The sequence below is a fragment of the Macrobrachium nipponense genome, chromosome 2 (genome assembly GCF_015104395.2).
Source record: "Macrobrachium nipponense isolate FS-2020 chromosome 2, ASM1510439v2, whole genome shotgun sequence".
NCBI lineage: Eukaryota > Metazoa > Arthropoda > Malacostraca > Decapoda > Palaemonidae > Macrobrachium > Macrobrachium nipponense.
Window position 1 is genome coordinate 39152571 of NC_087201.1, and position 18855 is coordinate 39171425.

Sequence of the window (18855 nt, forward strand, 5' to 3'; positions counted from 1 at the left end):
AGTTCATGATAATAAATGCTGAAGGTAGCACTTGTTTAAACTGATCCTTTGTTAGACTAAAACAAAGGGACAAAAATAGAAGTCATATGTGAGAGTGTTTTACTGTACATTTTATGTCTAGGTAATTCTGAATAACCTGCCTAACCTCCAACTCTCTTACAGTTTAGCCTTTCCTAAACAAAGCATGATTAACAGATTTTGAATTGACTTTTATTTCTATCTATAAAGGTAATCATGAACAAAACAACACTTTCATACCAAACCTACATTGGGCAGGCTGCGTTGATACTGAAGTATTGTCCCTTGCTTTGGGTCTCCTAAACCTATTCAAGAGCACATCCATTTCCTTTTGTCTTTCTGTTTGTATCTTGCTGTTAATTTCATTTTCTCTCCAGTTATCCTTGATAGTTTCAAAGCGTACACGCTGCATCCCAACAGAGCTTTCATCTTTGGTTGGAGAAGGAGAGCGACCTGCATTATAAAAATTAAGTTCAAATAAATAACAACCAGAGCCATCCTCCTTACCTATCCCCCAACCCTTCCCAGTACATAACTTCAAAAAAATTTATATATCGTACAATATATTAGTTTGCTTAAAACAACTTTGTATTGACCAGGATAGGTAAAACTACATTTAACCTTAAGTCAAACCACTATCTGAAATGGTATAGTGGAGGATAAGCTACACTGGCGTCACTGATAAGTTACCAAGTTTGTGGGTGGTTGGGTGGCTAATTGGAGCTTTAACCTCATTTTCGAGAAAAAAACTTAATGAAACACACGGCAATGCACAGTACTTCCGGATTTTAGAAAGAAGTTTGAAACTATCACTGTTTTAGGGGCATGGATATCCATAAGTCGGTTTAAGTTTTTTACGAAGAACACAATTTCATAGCCTTTGGAATGCACAGTGCTCCTCACCACCAGTAAACTGCTGGATGTATAGACTGCGGGCAATCTCATGATGTCCAAGGTGATATTTTTTGCTGTCATTATGTATTATTGTTATAGTTATTACAAATTATTATTATTACTATTATATTATTCAGATGAAACCTTTTCATATGGAACAAGTCCACAGGGGCAATTGACTTGAAATTCAAGAATACAGTGCTCATTAGGAAGAAGTGAGAAAAGGTAGAGGGAAATATAAAAAGAGACCTTATTAAAAAAGAAAAATGATTAATGAATATATGAAAAGTAATAAAAAAACATGGAGTTGTACGTAATGCATTACATCTTTGCTTGAACTTACAAAGATCCAATTACTTGACATTGTCTGGGAGGCTGCTCCACAGTCCAGCAGTGTGAGGAATAAATAGGGTGACCATTTATTTGAGATGTGAAATGGGGACACCCGTGTAAATTAACAAGAACGTATAAGCTTAAGCATAACCATACATATATATATATATATATATATATATATATATATATATATATATATATATATATATATAATGTATATCTGTATGAGAGAGAGAGAGAGAGAGAGAGAAATTGCAGCTGTGATCTTTTCATCCTGAGTCTGCACATATGAGATTTATCCTTAAAAAGTTATTTAGATATATATATATACCAGCATGAATAAATGAAAGTCTGATTCAGTCAGCATTTGTTCAGAGCAAGTGTTACCTTCAATAGTAAAATATATACTTTGATAACAAAAAAAAGGGAAACTAATAAGCATGATTTTATGAATGGTAAATAAGAATTTTTTTTTTCTGTTAACCACTATGCTGCTGCCAAAACCTTAAGAGGTTTAGAGAAAAATATCTTTAACTCTTAATCTCTTTGAACAATTAGCAAATTATAGGATTTGCATAAGCAATGGGGTACACATGATGGGCAAATTCTATTAAAGGGGACACTAGTACGTCCCCTGAAGGTAGTGATTTTTGGGGAAATGTCCCTTACAAAGGGGGACGTCTGGTCACCCTAGGAATAAAGGGCCTCTGGAACTGAAAAGTTCAACAGCAGGGCACATTTACTGCATATTGGTGCTGCTGTTCAGCAATTCTGGTTGTTCTTGGCAGGAAAAGGGGTTCAGGGATCAATCATGAATATGAAAGAGCTCTGCTAAAATACAACTTACGAAAATGTGACAAACAAGAGACCATCCATCGATGGTCCAAGTCACAACTAGGAAACAGAAACCTACCACAATGAACCTCATTATCTAAAAGAGAAATCTCTGGCAGAAGCAGACATCCCCCCCAGAGAACATTATTCTAGTAAAGGAAAGACAAATGACCTAAAACAGGTTACAGTGATTTTATCACTGTTAAAAATATATGAGGCCTTACAAACAATACTCAGTATTCATGTAGCATTTGCTGAAACTTTCTTTAGATGTGTCTAATAAATAAGATGCAAGTCAAAAGTTACACCTAGAGTAGTTATTCAGTTAAGCCTTTTCCCTAGGGCCAGTAACCAATCAACCATCATCTGTTATTAGTGGTGGAACGGAAGACGAGCCTGACCCAAAGATTGTTGATGACAATTTGGTCCACCACAGATGGGGCTGAGTAATCCCTTCAAGTTTCCTCTTCAAAGAATTATTGAAATTTCTTTCAGCAGTATGGCAAGTTCTATTCACAGCACAACAAAAATGGTGTAATTTTCAATTGAACAATTTCATCTCCGTGTGTTGAAATTGGTCTGTTTGTCACGTTAGGCTTATCTACACCGATCATCAAACTATGGCTGGACATTCGTCCTAATTTGATGACCTTTTGAGGGGAATACCTTATTGAAATAACCATCAGCATTTTATTCAACTACTTGGGATCAGGATCTACTATAGCATCTAAAATATTATGAACCTGACAAGCTTCAATAATGAGATCCCAATTGGCTCTAGACTTCAGCCTGACCATTTATCCAATGGTGGCATTAGGAATATATTGATTAACAGATATGTCCATCATAAGGATCAGAAGTGCCTATATATTTACAGACCTTGGACCTGACAATAGCTGGAACAATTGTAAATATGAGGTCTAATCTAATAGTACCAGAAAAATGTGTGGGGTTGCCAATTAGCTGAACACAACTCAAAAGCAGACCTGCCATGTTGATCTGTTGAGTTTGAAGTTAGCCACTTGCTGTGCTTTGCATTGCAGTCTCCACAAATAATTATTTTTTCTTTCTAAGTGACATTCATATATAGAATCATTGATATGTATGGATTAAGGTAAACAGCAAATACATAAAATTGTAGAGCTTACTGAAAATTTTAAAACAACTTCAGGGCAACTACACTCCAAATTTTTCTAATGATAAATAGCTAGTACAGACTTAAGTGTATACAGCCATACCTTGCACATGTGGGATGTTATGACGATAAATAAAGTCAGAGCCATCACACCCTGGGATTAAAAACTCAACCTTTGACTTGTTACTGCTTGCAACTCTCAGATAAAAACACCAAATCATAGCTATGGATCCAACTCTGGAGATCAAGAAAATTTGACCTTATGCCCTGAATATTTGAGTTAAGTACCTTGCAATGTTTCTTACTGTAATGAGTAACAGACCTAGAGTTCAACTCAATGTCTCAAGAATGAATTAAAATCAACAACAAAATCAGTAGCAAAACTAATAAACTCATAACATTAACAATAAAAATCAACAGAACAATAAGCAACAATAACAGCCTACATTATTCACAAAAAATTCAGTTGAAAGTATTAATAAACTTGACCATGTCATTGAAAAAAAAAGCACCAGATGCAACTGGTTGACAAGGTGGGGCCAGCACACCTTGTAAGGCAAATAAGATATTAGCCGGGTTTACCACAACAACTGGGGGAGGACAGTCAAGATGGATTTGGAAATTATAAAATGGTCAGAAGGAAAAGATTAGGTAAAGACTTGCCTGATAATCCACCATGCAAATTTTGCTTTCTCATTAGCTTTTCCTACGCACCTTTTGAAAAAAACAGGAAAGTACAGGGAGTCTCACATATTGGTAGCATTAGTTAACAGCATTCTGGTTCTACAGCGCTTGGCTAACAATATTAACCAGATTTTTTGGGAACGGTATGCAATTTATCAGCATTTGCAATAATTATCTGTGATTTTTGGTTAACGGTGCTCAGCCAGAAACAGAACTCCCATCATCAACTGAGGACTGTCTGTATACACACACAAAAAGAGGAGGATAAATGCCTAACTGTACCCTAAGGCAAGGGAACTCAAACCCAAGACCATGGAAGGCCACAGTATAATGGCTATGACACAGTCCAAGGTTAGAGAACAAGACTGGTACTTGGAATAACCTCCTTTTTGAAAGGGTGCCTACCAAGGCTAAAGGGTCTCTTCTATCGTAACTCGTGTAGTTCCCTGCATCTGGTCCCAAACGCAATGGAGAACAGTCTCAGTTCACAGTAAAAATCATGCAGGAGATAAAGCCAACAAGGACAAGATGTACCCGTTTTTTTTTTCTGGAGGAATGGCTTCCCAGTTTTATGCTTTATGTTTCAGCCTGGTGAGCACTCCACAGGTTTTCATTCTGATCTTAGCACCAATGACATCCTGGGTATCTAGCCCAACATAAGGTGGTGGAAATATCTGGCAATGGTTAGTCCAGGCCAGCCACAGTGGAACCACAAAGGAACCTGATCATCTGTGCAGCTTTTGCTAACAGCTGGGCCTGAAGATCAACTGAGGCAAGTTGAACCTGGTTCCATCCTGGAGAGCAACATATATTAGGATGGGACTGATACTATACTGGTGTCGGTTCATCCCTCGTCAGTCAATGTCTCGAGGCTGCACAGAGCGGCCAGGAACTTCTGCAGCAGTTCCCTTGGTAAAGCTGTGGCAGCCTCTACCAGGTCACCATTCCTTATTGGAGAAACCAATTCCCCATAGACTGTTCATATATACAACAGAGGACCAAAGGTGCTCTATACAGGGTTACTACAGGCAGTTCCCAGTTATCAGCAGACTTGGTTCATGGCAATCTGGTTTTATGGCTCTTGGCTAGTGTCATAAAATGAGCGATTAATGGCGCCATAACGTGAAATGCTCTGGTTATCAGCTCCATTAGCTGTTGATAAAAGTTATGACACCACAATATACCTCACAGAGGCACCATTGACCAGATATCAGTGCCATAAATAACCGCCCTGATGAGAACAACCCCCCTGATAACCGGGGACTGCCTCTGAATGATTAGGCAAATGAAATTCAACATTTTCATTAGAGAGTTATTACATATTAGGGTAAATTATCTTGCCGAGACACTGTTTAAGGCATCGTTAACAAGTCTAGGGCACTGTAAGGTGGATTAGTGCGCCCTTAGACTTTTGAATTTCAGTTAGCGACGATTTTTGGATACCGTCAGGCAACCAAGAACGCAACCCATCTTTGCAGCATCTCTTTAGCCTCTAGCTGCAACCTCTCTCATTTCCTCTACTGTACATCCGTTCATATACTCTTTCTTCCATCTAACTTTTCACCCACTCTAAAAATTGTTTCCTAGTACAACTGCAAGGTTTTCCTCATGTTATACCTTCTTCTCACTGTCAATTTCCCTCTCATCAATGAATGACCTCATAGGTCAAGCAATACATATCAATAAATGGTGGAAGATACCAAAATACTATGACAAACTCATATAACAAGGAAACACACTTAAAAACAAGTTCAAAAGAACAGAGCATTTTTTTAAAAGAAACTAACATACTAAAAATTATGCTTTCAAGAAACTAACATACTAAAAAGTAACAAGTCTAGAAATAGGGAATGAAGTGTGAATGAAGTGTGCTTACCCCTCTGAAAATGCTGCAACCTCTGGGATATGGCTGGGGATGGTGATGGCTCTACTGCAATTTTCTTGGTTGGTTTAGCTACAGGATGTGAATGAGCAACAGAAGTCTTGCTTGTCATATCTCCATTATATGCATTATCTACCTGCAGGTTCTGAAATATGTTTTAAAAATACCATCAGAAAAAATCATTAACACTTCTTTCAATACATAAAAAATCTTCTATATACAGTGCTCACCCACTTTTATACGGTAATAGGCTCCGGAACCTGCTGCGGAAATTGATGTAGCCCCCTCTAAAATGCTTAGTATAACTGCCAATTACCCAGTAGTACCCCATAAACTAAAATGCTTAAAACTGTCTATTTTAACATTTCACTGCTTAATTGGATAGTTCAAACAAAAATATACCTTAAATTAACATACTGAAGCAATTTACTATACAGTGGTACCTCGGTTCACGAACTTAATTTGTTCAAGGACACTGTTAGTGACTTTAAAAATTCGTAACCTGAATCAACTTTCCCCATTTAAAATGTCAAAACAAATAATTTGTTCAAACCTCAGAAAAACTTTATTTTCTTTCCATTTTTTTATGGTTTTCTGGCACAAAGTTATGCTTTACTTCACTGCATCCAATGATATTGTATGTATTTTCATATTATCATTGCATTATAAAATGCAAACAGCAAATAATGTTTTAGTTTGGAAATCAGCTGAGGGCGATGGCAAGGTAAGTTTATTTTGCTGTATTGAACTCAAATCAGAGCAATTTTCTTGCTTCTAGTAAGTGGAAATGAATCTCTAGATCCTCTATTGACATGGGACAAGGTTATTTAACCCTTTAACGCCGATTGGACGTATTAAACGTCGATATAAATTGTCTGTTGGGTGCCGATTGGACGTATATACGTCGATATAAATTTTTTTTTTTTTTTAATTCGTGGAAAAATAGTTATAAGCCTACTAGGTGAAAACTTATGAATCACATGTCTTGGGGGATGCTGGGAGCTCACAGATCAAAGCGTTGTTTTGTTTACAATCGTTACCCAGGCGTGCAAGCGCGAATTTCTTTCTTCTCGCACTAAAAAGCATCAGCGACACATCACAGAAATTATTTTGTAACTTTGACATAATTTTTGCACCATTTTATATTAGCCGTTACATGGAGTATTATATATAAAAATGTGTACAATTTCATGTAGAATACAACAATAAACAACTCATGGTTGTAGCTTTTATCAGTTTTGAAATATATTTTCATATAAATAATGATAAGTGCCAAAATTCCAACCTTCGGTCAACTTTGACTCGACCAAAAACGCTATTGTAAGCTAAAACTTTTACATTCAAGTAATATTTAATCATTTACCTTTATTTAGCAACAAATTAGAAGTCTCTAGCACAATATTTCGATTTATGGTAAATTTATGAAAAAATCTTTTTCCTTATGTCCGCGCGGTAACTCTTCTGAAAAAATCAGAAATTTTTTCGTCTGATTGTCGTAATGTTTGCACCGTTTTATATTAGCTGTTACATAGAGTTTTATATATGAAAATGTGCGTAATTTCATGTAGAATACAACAATAAACAACCATTGGTTGTAGGTTTTATCAGGTTTGAAATGTTTTCATATAAATAACAATAAGTGCCAAAATTTCAACCTTCGGTCAACTTTGACTAGAACGAAATGGTAAAAAAAATGCAATTGTAAGCTAAAACTACTACATTCTAGTAATATTCAATCATTTACCTTTTAATAAATAAAAAAAAAAAAAAAAAAAAAAAAAAATCCTTAAGTCCGCGTGGTAACTTCCGAAAAAATCAAAATTGTCCGATTGTCGTGATGTTTGCACCATTTTAAATTAGCCATTACATAAAGTTATATATATGAAAATGTGTGCAATTTCATGTAAAATGCAACAATAAAAAAACCATGGTTATAGCTTTTATCAGTTTTGAAACATTTTCATATAAATAACGATAAATAGAAAAAATTTGACCTTAGGTCAACTTTAACTCGACCGAAATGGTCGAAAACTGCAATTGTAAGCTACAACACTTACAGTCTAGTAATATTCAATCAATTACCTTCATTTTGCAACAAATGGGAAGTCTCTAGCACAATATTTAGATTTATGGTGAATTTTTGAAAACCACTTTTTTTACGTTCGCGTGTTACGAATTCATGCATCATATTATGATAATATTTTCTCTGTGTTGCTTTGATCATTTTACAATTTGTTATATACCAAAATCATCGCAATTTAGTGTACACTACAACGAAAAAATAATTAACTCATTAGTTTTAACCGTTTTGCTCACAGCGCCATTTGTATACAATTATATATGAAAAATTTTTTTTTGCTTTGTCATATATTCCAATATTTATATATAATAATGATATTTTTTTCATATCTGATGGTTGCATACTAAACTTCAAGCAATGACAAAAAAGGAGCCAAAAATTAACTCCTAATCTTGAGAATTAAGTGTACTGTGATTTTTTGGAGAGAGAGAGAGAAAAAAAATCTGCTTCGGCGCTCACTCGCAAACGCCGCCAGCATACGGGAGACACTTTTGGAAATACCGGCTCGGCGTTTAAGGGTTAAATACCAATATGAATATTGGCCAGTTATCATGTAAATATTGCTAAGCCACACAAGCGATTAATAATTAGAATAAAACTCAAGTTATATAAAATCAATATGCTAAACACAGCCATTCTTTTAAACAAAATAATAATAATAATATAACTGTAATTACAAAATTTGTATTTGATAGAATTTTAAATAAACAAAACATCCTTTCCTTCATCTTTTGTTTAACTGAAGAGAAGCTCGAAACCAGAGCTGTCAAATAAGTCAGTTTAATGTAACAGGTGGAGGAGTGTTGCAATTATCAGGTTAGTAATTCCCACTCTCCCTCTACTGTCTAGAACTGGAAATGTGCCATTCTAAAACATAGACACATAACTAGAGTTGTATTATTCCAAATAAAAAGCACTGTCTGTTCATGGAAAGAAATTTCAAATTAAAGACAAAGAAACAAAATAAAGACATTCTTAAAAAATATCAATTGGAAGGGATAAAGAAGAGAAATGGTAAATGTAAACTTCACACACTCCTATATTTTTACAAACCATTAACTTCTATTTTTTTTTAAAGGGATGTATTTAGCTAACTTTCAAGTGAATTTGCAGTAACCTTAATTTCAGTTAAAAGTTACCTTAATACTTGGGGAGCATGATTTGGGTCATATTTAGTGTTCTAACTCTAGAAATTAGAATTTATTAGCATTTTTAAAAGACCGTGCCAAACTTGCGTGAGGGGTTCTGGAACCTAGCCTCACATAAGATATCACGGAATGAACCAAACAAAAACTTCTTTCAGTTTTCTTCTGAAGATTGAAAAAGAAACCCACAAAATCACTGTGTAACATGTTTACTTCTAAGTATTTACATTTAATTTTACTCCACACTCGAGTACTTTCAGGCCCTATCTGTGGCCCATTTTCAAGAGATGTTTGGGTTGTCAGCCTGGGTCAAGGCCCAGCTGTCTTCTGGAACTTCTCGTTAAGCTGTCATGTATGTCATAGCTGTTCTTGTTTTTCTTGAGAGTTGCTAATCCCCTCTTGTCGCTCTGATATCCTTATCCTAAGCTGATGGTCAATGGGATTAACCCTTGTGGTAAGGGAGTGGTCACCAAAAGCCTGTTGGGCAGGTGTGTATTTCTTCCCCTAATATATACAGATTTTCTAAACATAATAAGAATATTTCTTAATTACCTATTATTTTTCTCCTGAACCACATAGGGAGCAGAAGAAGACAGCAGGAGTGAGAGGGGATTCAACCTAGGCTGTCAGGTTGGCTAATGGAGGAGGGGAAGCAAGACCAGAAGGCTTATGGCGTGCTCTAATGAATTGTTTACGTAATCTATCAGCCTCTAGCATCTTCCGATACTTCACAAAATTATCATACTCTCATTTGATCACTCATTATCTTCACATCAAGAAAACCACACGTGCCTAAACTGCTTGGCTAACACATAGCCTACATCTTGCACAACCGAAACATTCAGTTTCCACAGACTTTTCTATACAGCCTGACGCTTTCATCCCATAATGTTGTAGGTGACATAATACGAAAGCAGAAACCAAGCACAATACTGTACATTAGCCAATCATTATTTTACTTTATTTTGATTGTCGATAACACCTAACGGTGCGAAGATATAAGCTACCTTTAACAGTGGGTAACATTCAATCCCAATAATGAATTTTTGCTTCGATTATTTTATAACCAGACTACTTAAGTTTATCAGGAACATCAGGTAGCATTATAGAAAGAAATACTATGGCTATAGTGAATTACAGTTTACATCACTGAGAAACAACACCATTCCTGAAACAATGCAACTTAACGAACCTCAACTTATACTTCTGTACTTATCAGCTGCCACATTATGATTATTTTTCCTTATGCTACCATTTTAGATATGGAATATTCTGTTTAAATTGAATGTTAAGTGTAAACTACAGATTTGTTTACAGTGGGAACCAACTAACTATGTGGCACTGCTGTTAGCTACAAGATATCTAAAAGTTATTAAAGTGCATGATATATATGTAGGATCTTTGCTACTAATCACAAAGGCCAGACACCAAAAGTATCTGTTAGATTGAAGTGCTACTGTAATCAGTGAAACAAAAAGAATATGCTAACTGCTTTAACACAACTGCCTAAACCCAATGTTCAATCTTCAGTAATGTATTCATGGTAAATATCAAGAGAAAAAGCAAGAACCTCACATTAATATCTAATCACTGCTGTTCATTCACTTTTTGTCAAAACACTGAACTACTGAAAACAAACTGTACCTTGAGAGGAACTGATTGTCCAAATGGTGCTTTGGGAATAAGTACACTACCCTGTTTCTTGTTAAAAATTGCTCTTCGTTCTTGAACACTTCTTTCTGCAGGGTCTTTTTCAGGTGAATGATTCCCACCTGTTATGAAAAAAAGTTATTTGTATAGTAAAGAGTATATAGACTACCTATTAAAATTCAACTGCTTACTCACAATTTATATTTAGTAACCAGTAACTTAATGCTTTGATGGCAATACACAAGAGTAGCCCATATTTAAAGATTTTTCACATAGTACTACCATAATTTGTATAATCCATGCAATCAAATAAACAGGCAATACTCCACACTCCAAGGACGAAAGCCACAAAAATAGTTGTTTTTTTTTGCATCACCAAAATTATCATTTCAACACGTCCAATATGACTGACTTTTAACAATGACATTGCATTGTTTTTGCCACTTTTTCATGGCAAATTCAAGAAGCTACAAACAAACAAATGCCATACATGATCATACTTCACTAAGAAAGCTTTATTGACCCTGGAAGTAAAAATTTACCCACCTTTCATGACATGACACAAAATCCTCATTTCTTTTGTTAAATTTCTTATTCGAGATCACTACTACAACTACTTCATGTAGATAAATTATTGTGTGACTATATCACAAATGGCAGATCAAATATGATGAAGCTATTCATAAAAATATATTTCTAAATGGAATTTTTATTCTAAAATTAATATTAATAATACTTACCTGTATAATTTATCTAGCCCTAAATCCCCAAAAACCGCACCAAAATTTACCACATTGGCAACCCTGTTACCTCCTATTCTGTCCGCCAGTTGGCAACACTGTCGTTGACAGATACGAAAACCTTCCCTCAAATCAGTTGTGATAGGCAGATCGTGGGGTAGGATGGGTGGGACTAGATAAATTATACAGGTAAGTATTATTAATATTAATTTTAGAATAAAAATTCCATATTAATAAACATTACCTTAATATAATTTATCTAGCCCGATTAACCACATTGAAAAGGAGGAGGGAATCTGAATACAATTTCCCCTTCGGACAGAATAGGAGAAAACAAACAAAGAAATATATATCATAGGCAGTCAAAACTCAACCCAAGGTCAAAGATACTAACAACTCAAAGTCTCCTACCATAATGCCACCAACTGCGGTAGCACAGGACAAGGAGTAAGTGCATAGTCAGTCCGTCTGTACTAAAGTCAGGTGACCGACCAGGTGACCAGTCAGACGAATTGCGGACAGCAAGGCTGCACCCTGAAGACTATCAAGCACTATTCTTTCCCTAAAGGATGAGTTGTCTGGACTGTCTTGGGCGATTCAAAGCTAAGCAAACCTTGGGGTGTATCAACGCAACCCGAAGTCGCCAGCAACGAATCGGCTCATGAGCAACTCCTAACTCGAGCTTTCTGGTGCCAAGAGAAAGGAGCGCGGAGCAAAAAGGCGATTCAGTCCCGAAGGAAGAATGCCTGACAGTCCAACCTGGTCTCATGTTACACGATCATCGGGGGTGTATCAACGCAACCGACTTCGTCAACAAGAAACTCAGGGCTACTAAATGTCGCCTGATCTCACACGAGTGTCTGACTCCGAGAAGACAGGTGAGACAAAAAGTAGATGGTGAGCGAGTCACCAGATGACAGCAGACGATCCATCGACTAATCCCTGTCCAGGACAGTGGAAGAAGCAGGAGTCGTCAGGACAAGCGAACCAGTGGCTAGTCCTAGGTCAGCATCGACTCTGGGAGAAGCGTAGTCGCCAGTGCCGACAACCCAGTGGCTGGAACCATTTCACACTGAAAATGGAAGCAGCATGAGTTGCCAAGCAGTCAGTCCTTGTCATCAAAAACACCTAAATACCAAACTGCCTAATTCCCATTATAACTACGTCAAAAACTGCCATGGGTTATAATACAAAAACAAAAAATATATACAACAAAACAAAAATTAATGAATAATATACAGGTAGCAACCAAACGTAAAACAGGAAGACTACCTAATTCTCCTGTCTGACGACCTGTCCTGCCCAAAGAACGAAGGTCGCCTAGAACTAGAGAAATATCCCTCAAGTAAAAAGAGGCAAAAACAGAATTAGAACGCCAAGTCGCCGCCTCAAGCACCTTGGCGACTGAGACGTTCTTCATAAAAGCTACTGATGTAGCAACTGCTCTAATACTGTGTGCTCTCGGCGTCTGGTCTTCCCCAGCAGCCGAACCACCAGTTTTAACGATCAGATCTCTGAGAAAAAAGGATACACCATTCTTTGAAATAGGTCTCTTGACATTTCGGGTGAAACAAACAGATGACGGGGACGACCCTGAATGTCCTTCGTGCGGCGTAAATAACATGAGAGCGCCCTAACAGGGCAAAGAACTAATTCCTCATTTAAATTACCAACAAAGTCGACCAGCGACTTCAGTACGAAAGACCTGGGAATGGGATTATCAGTCTTTGCGACAAATTCAGGAAGGTATGACAAAATCATGTCTTGTCCAGATCTGGCAACCAGAAAAGAGAGTGCTTGCAGTTCACCCACCCTCTTGGCTGTAGCCAGTGAGACAAGGAAGAGTGTCTTAGAAGAGAGGTCCCTAAATTTGGCAGAATTCAGAGGCTCAAACGGAGGGAACCTTAAGGCTTGAAGGACTTTGTTAACGTCCCATGTCGGAGGCGAACACTGCGGCCTGGGTCGAGATAGGGAAAAAGATCGAAGTAAATCTCTAATGACATAAGATGAAGAGATCTCAGGAAGCCTTGCCTTAAAAATATAGGAAAGCATAGACCTATAACCCTTAATGCACGAAGGTGACAGGGCCCTGTCATGATGTAAATGAACTAAAAACTCCGCTACTTTCGGTAAGGAAGGTCTAGAAATTGAATGTCCTTGAGACTTACACCAACGTCTGTAAACCGACCATTTAGCCTGATAATTTACTCTGGTTGATTGCCGCCTGGCAAGAGCCAACTGTCGCGCCACTCTGGAGGAGAACCCTTCATGCTTGGAGAACCTCCTGACAGTCTCCAGGCATGAAGATGAAGCATGTGGAGCCTCTGATGGAACCGATGAAAATGGGGTTGTTTGAGAAGATCTGGTCTCTCTGGCAGGCGAATGGGGGGTTCCACCAGTGCTTCCAGAAGGTCGGGAAACCACTCCTTCTGTGGCCAGAAGGGGGCAATCAAGGTGAGATCCAGACGCTTGGTTGCCCTCACTTTGTTGAGGACTGACCTCACCAGAGAGAACGGAGGAAAAGCATAGGCTTGAAGTCCTGCTAAAGAGAGTCTGTCCCGGCACTCTGAGGAGTCTGGTAAGGGGCGAAGAATATCTGGCACCGAAAATTCAGTGGGGTGGCAAACAGATCGACTGTGACAGGCCATTTCTTCCTGAGGCTGTCGAAGACTTCCTGGCTAAGTGTCCACTCCGACCCTTGAACTTCGTTCGGTCTCGACAAGGCGTCTGCTAAGATGTTGTGATGGCCCAGGATAAACTGAGGGACCAACGTAATCCCCCTGTCTTCTGCCCAACACAGGATTGATCGGGCTTCTTGAGTGAGAAGATCTGACTGTGTGCCGCCTTGGTTTCTCAAGTACGAGACTGCTGTGGTGTTGTCGACAAAGATCGCGACAACCGACTCCAACAGTTGTTCCTGAAATGAAAGAAGGCCTAGGTACACTGCCCTCAGTTCCCTCCAATTTATTGACATGCTCCTCTCCTCCTCTAACCAAAGGCCCGAAGCGGCTTCGGAGCCCAGGTGTGCGCCCCAACCTTGATCCGAGGCGTCTGACCAAAACATTAGGTCCGGAGGAACCGAAAGAAGAGATGTCCCTGACTTGAGGCGGTGAACTTGCATCAACCAACGGAGATCCTTCTGACATTGTGGAGAAGAGGCGACTATCGTGTCCTCGGACACGAAATCCCATGACTGGCGAAGTGTCGACTGAAGGGACCTCATTCTGAGACGACCTCCGGGAACCAGTTGGATGAGGGATGACAAATGGCCCAGGAGAGACCTCCAAAGAGAAACTGGCTGCGTTACGGAGGACAAAAATTCTTCGATCAGACTCAGAAGCTTGTCTATCCGTTTCTGAGCGGGAGAAGCCCTCAAAATCTGGGAATTCAAAACAATCCCCAGATAAGTCATGATCTGGCAAGGGATTAGATTGGACTTGTTGAAGTTGACACGAATGCCCAACTTGACACAAAGAGACAGAACTATCTCCCTCGACCGGAGACATTTCTCTAGAGATTCGGCCTGGACTAGCCAATCGTCCAGATACCGAAGCATCCTTACGTTTAACTGATGCAGAATAGCTGAAACAGGAGCCATCACCCGAGAAAAGACCTGTGGAGCAGTGGTGAGGCCGAAACAAAGGGTCTTGAACTGGAAAACTCCCGAGTCCATGAAAAACCGAAGGTAAGGTCTGCTTCTTGGATGGATGGGGATTGCAGATAAGCATCCTGCAGATCGATGGAAATCATCCAGTCCCCCCTCCTGACGGATGAAAGAACAGTCTGGACCGTCTCCATCCTGAACTTGGACTTTAGAATGAACTTGTTCAAAACCGAAAGATCTATGATGGGGCGCCAGGCACCCGAGGCCTTTAGAACTACAAACATCCGAGAGTAAAACCCGGGAGAAGGAGGAGCTCGCTCTATGGCATTCTTCTCCAAGAGGGCCGAAAGCTCCTTCTCCAAGGCTTGACCCCTGATTGAGTGAGGGGAATAACTGCTGAACTCGAGAGGACGATTGGAAAGTGGAGGTCTGGAAACAAAAGGGATCTCGTAACCTTCCTTCAGGACCTCCACCACCCAAGCATCCACCGCTCTCCCCTGCCAAGCTGACCAATGGCGGGAGAGACAAGCTCCTACTGCGGTCTCCAGGCGAGGTGATGACTCCTACTTCCGAAAATTCTTACGCAGAGACAAGGAAGAAGAAGAAGAAGAAGAAGAAGGTCCTCCTGGAGGTTGAGCTCTTTCTCTGCCCTTAGAGCCACGCCAAGAACCTCTCCCGCGTTTCAAAGGGTGAGCACCAGAGGATGAAGAAGAGGCACCAGCAAGCTGAGATGTACTCTGGAAAAAAGAGCCAGAAGGAGGTCGTTGGGCTGGAGCAGAAGGTACAGATCTGGTCCTAAACTTACGCTTACTCCTTGAAGGAACGGGAGGAAGACCAGAGGAAAAAGCTCTTGATAAGGCCCATAAGGCCCAGTGAGCTTGGGAAGAGGCATCACCTTGATGTTCCTTCAAAACCTCAGAAAGCACAGAAATATCGAAAAGAAAATCGCCAAAAGGAGAAGAGGACAACAGACGGGTTCTCTGAATCTCCGATACAGAGGAGGGTAACTGCGACAAATACAGGTTACGCCTTAGAGAAACAAGAAAGGCCTGCATTGAAGCAGCAAGCTCGTTCTGATGTACAGAAGCGATTGAAATGGATGAGCAGAATTTCTCAAAAAGAGGAGCATCAGGAGGAACAAACCCAGAGTCCTTGATATACATTAAAAGCCCTCCGAGGACCCACATATTGAAGGATTGAGCTTCTTGTAAGGAGCTCATAACAGCCTCCATAGAAATAAAATCTTCAATTGAGACAGAGACCGAAGCCTTAGAAGGCAAGGGTTGACTTGAAAGTCGGACAAAATCAGGATTTGGCTTGGGGGGTTCGAGAGAATGAAGAATCATCCGCCACCTGGTAAACTCCTCTCCGGTGTCGTAGAAGAGAAGAGCTTCCTCTTCCCTTCCCCGATCACCTTCGAAAGTTCAGCGGCAACGTCCGCCCTCACTCTCGCGAACCTCTGGGCAAAGGGAAAACGTAAAAATTCCCGTGACCGGGAAGGACCGTCAAGAAAAATCCCTTCTGTAATACAACGAGGCGGAGGCTGCTTCTGCTCTTTAGGCCTCGCCTGAGGAAGAAAACTCAAAATTAAATCAAAAAGTTTCTTGAATTCTACATCATGACATCCATTCGAGGAAACATCAATATCACACGAATCCGCGTCATCATCATCATCATCGTCAGATCCTAACTTAGAAACTTCCTCTGAAGTAAAATCCTGACGACTAGCTATCTTAGGTCTGACACTAATATCCCTCCCCCCTTCTCCTAAATAAGCGCCCTTTGGCACTGTTACGGGACTAACAGGGGACACGTTGGGTAAAGATTCGTTAGGCACCTGCCCGGACCGGATCCCCCCTAGGCCTTCGCCACGACGGGGTTCACAAGCCGGGGTATCTGTCGCACCGTTACCCATGGTGCTGTCGACAGGTACTGACGAGGAGCTGAAAATGAATCTAAAAGTGTGTTAGACATTCTAGTAAAGGCTTCATGAAAATTCTCTGACAGATTGTTAAACTTAGCAGAAATATCTCTATCTAGACTAAGCTGTAATTTCTTAAAATTCTGTTTCCAGGTAGTTTCCATTGCCAAAATCTTCGAATCTACATCAGAAATAACTTCACTAATTACCGGTTGTACAGGGGGCAAAGCATCAATTAATTCGGAGTCGGAGTCGTACGATACCGAAACCGAAGAGCCAGAATCATGAGCGCCCAAGTCAAAGAATTCGTTAGATACAGTTCTAGCAATCGATTTCTTTTTCTCCTTAACCGATCTTTTACGCTGCAAGATTGTTTGGCGTTTCATATAAGCAGTCATATCCTCGTCAGACCAGGGCTTACATACGTCACAACGAGAAGTCAAGTCACAAACCTGTCCACGACAAGAGCTACAAATGTCATGTGGTTCATACTCCCTGCTACTCATCCTTGTCCCACAAACCGGGCAGTTCCTGATGTTGCTGGCAGAAGGAAGCATCGTAATTTCTTGGTAATCCATTGTAGAATTGGACAGGTCAGTAGTTCCGGGTCGCGCAAAAGTTCGTAATTTAAGATAAGAACCACTACAGAAATCAAAGTTAATTCACTATTTCGTGATGTAATGCGTGAGTGGTAATTCATATAAAGTCTCATTTAACAAATAATGAAAGCTTTAAAGGCACAAAAATGTTTAAGGAAATTTATAAAGAGCGGCCGTGATGTAAACAACACGGGCGCTCGTTAACAACTGATTTGAGGGAAGGTTTTCGTATCTGTCAACGACAGTGTTGCCAACTGGCGGACAGAATAGGAGGTAACAGGGTTGCCAATGTGGTAAATTTTGGTGCGGTTTTTGGGGATTTAGGGCTAGATAAATTATATTAAGGTAATGTTTATTAATATCATATTTTTCCAAAGTATATATGTAAGAGAGCCTTTCATACTTGTACCAGCCAGTGTAAGTTAAAGTCAGTTGTTGCACTTTGTAACAAGGTCATTAACTGGTGGTTACAGGGGTAATTGGGGGAATAAAGTGGCACAAGTCTTGGGAACCTTTTGAAAGGAAGAATGGATAGTCACCAAAACTCTAGGAGTAGTTTCTCAACTGAGTAGCCACCTACATCTACAGACAGTCCAGCAAGTACTTTTGGTGAGATGCTTACTGTCCAAAAGAAACTGGGGGTTTACACAGCCTAGTGAGCAACCACCACAGGTTACAGAGGAAAAGTCTGAAAACTGTGGGTGAGATCCCTTAAGTAGGCTGCAGTAGTTTGAAGTGGCAGACACTTACTCTCATCAACAATGCATGAAAAGTTACTAAAATGCCAAGAATTATGCTATTACTTGCTGAGTTTTCACATGAGTTGTAGAACTGACTACTGTCACAATGTCCTAAGCTCATCTAAAACACCAAAATGCCAGTAGGGAGTGTTTCTGAAAACCTTCTCGCACTTGCTGGTACTGGGCTAGCTAGAGGTGCCAATATCTTTAATGTAAGAGATCAGGTCCTACTAAGTAGCTTACACAGCTTACAACAGGTACAGAAACCTTGTCTGCACCACCAGAAAATCCCAGAGAGGAGACACAAAAGTGCATGTCTCTTGTCAGACTGACAATTCCTGAATCAGCGAACACAAGAGTGATCCCAAACTCAAAGAACTAGACAAGTAGACAATGAAACTAGCAAAACACTTCCTTGGGGAACAACAGTCCTGTGAGTGAGGTCTTGGTTCAAGGCTTGACTAAAGGGCTCCAAACTGTAGCCCTGGGAGGGCAAGATTAACTGAAGCTCCAGGCTGGTACATACAGCTTAGCCACAATCGAAGTATCTATGCCCTCCAGTCTGAAATTTTGGTTCCAGGCAGTAGCCTTCC

At 39.6% G+C, this 18855-nt stretch overlaps 1 protein-coding gene across 1 annotated transcript in view; it reads right to left on the reverse strand.

Annotated features, from left to right (window-relative positions):
- The window catches only part of LOC135221165 (anillin-like), a 286604-nt gene that overhangs the window by 132424 nt on the left and 135325 nt on the right, over window positions 1-18855 (reverse strand). The window contains exons 12-14 of the mRNA XM_064258989.1: window positions 10653-10780; window positions 5778-5928; window positions 268-471 (exon numbers count right to left, since the gene is read on the reverse strand). Coding sequence (XP_064115059.1) covers window positions 268-471; window positions 5778-5928; window positions 10653-10780 — 483 coding nt within the window. The remainder of the gene's footprint in view (window positions 1-267; window positions 472-5777; window positions 5929-10652; window positions 10781-18855) is intronic.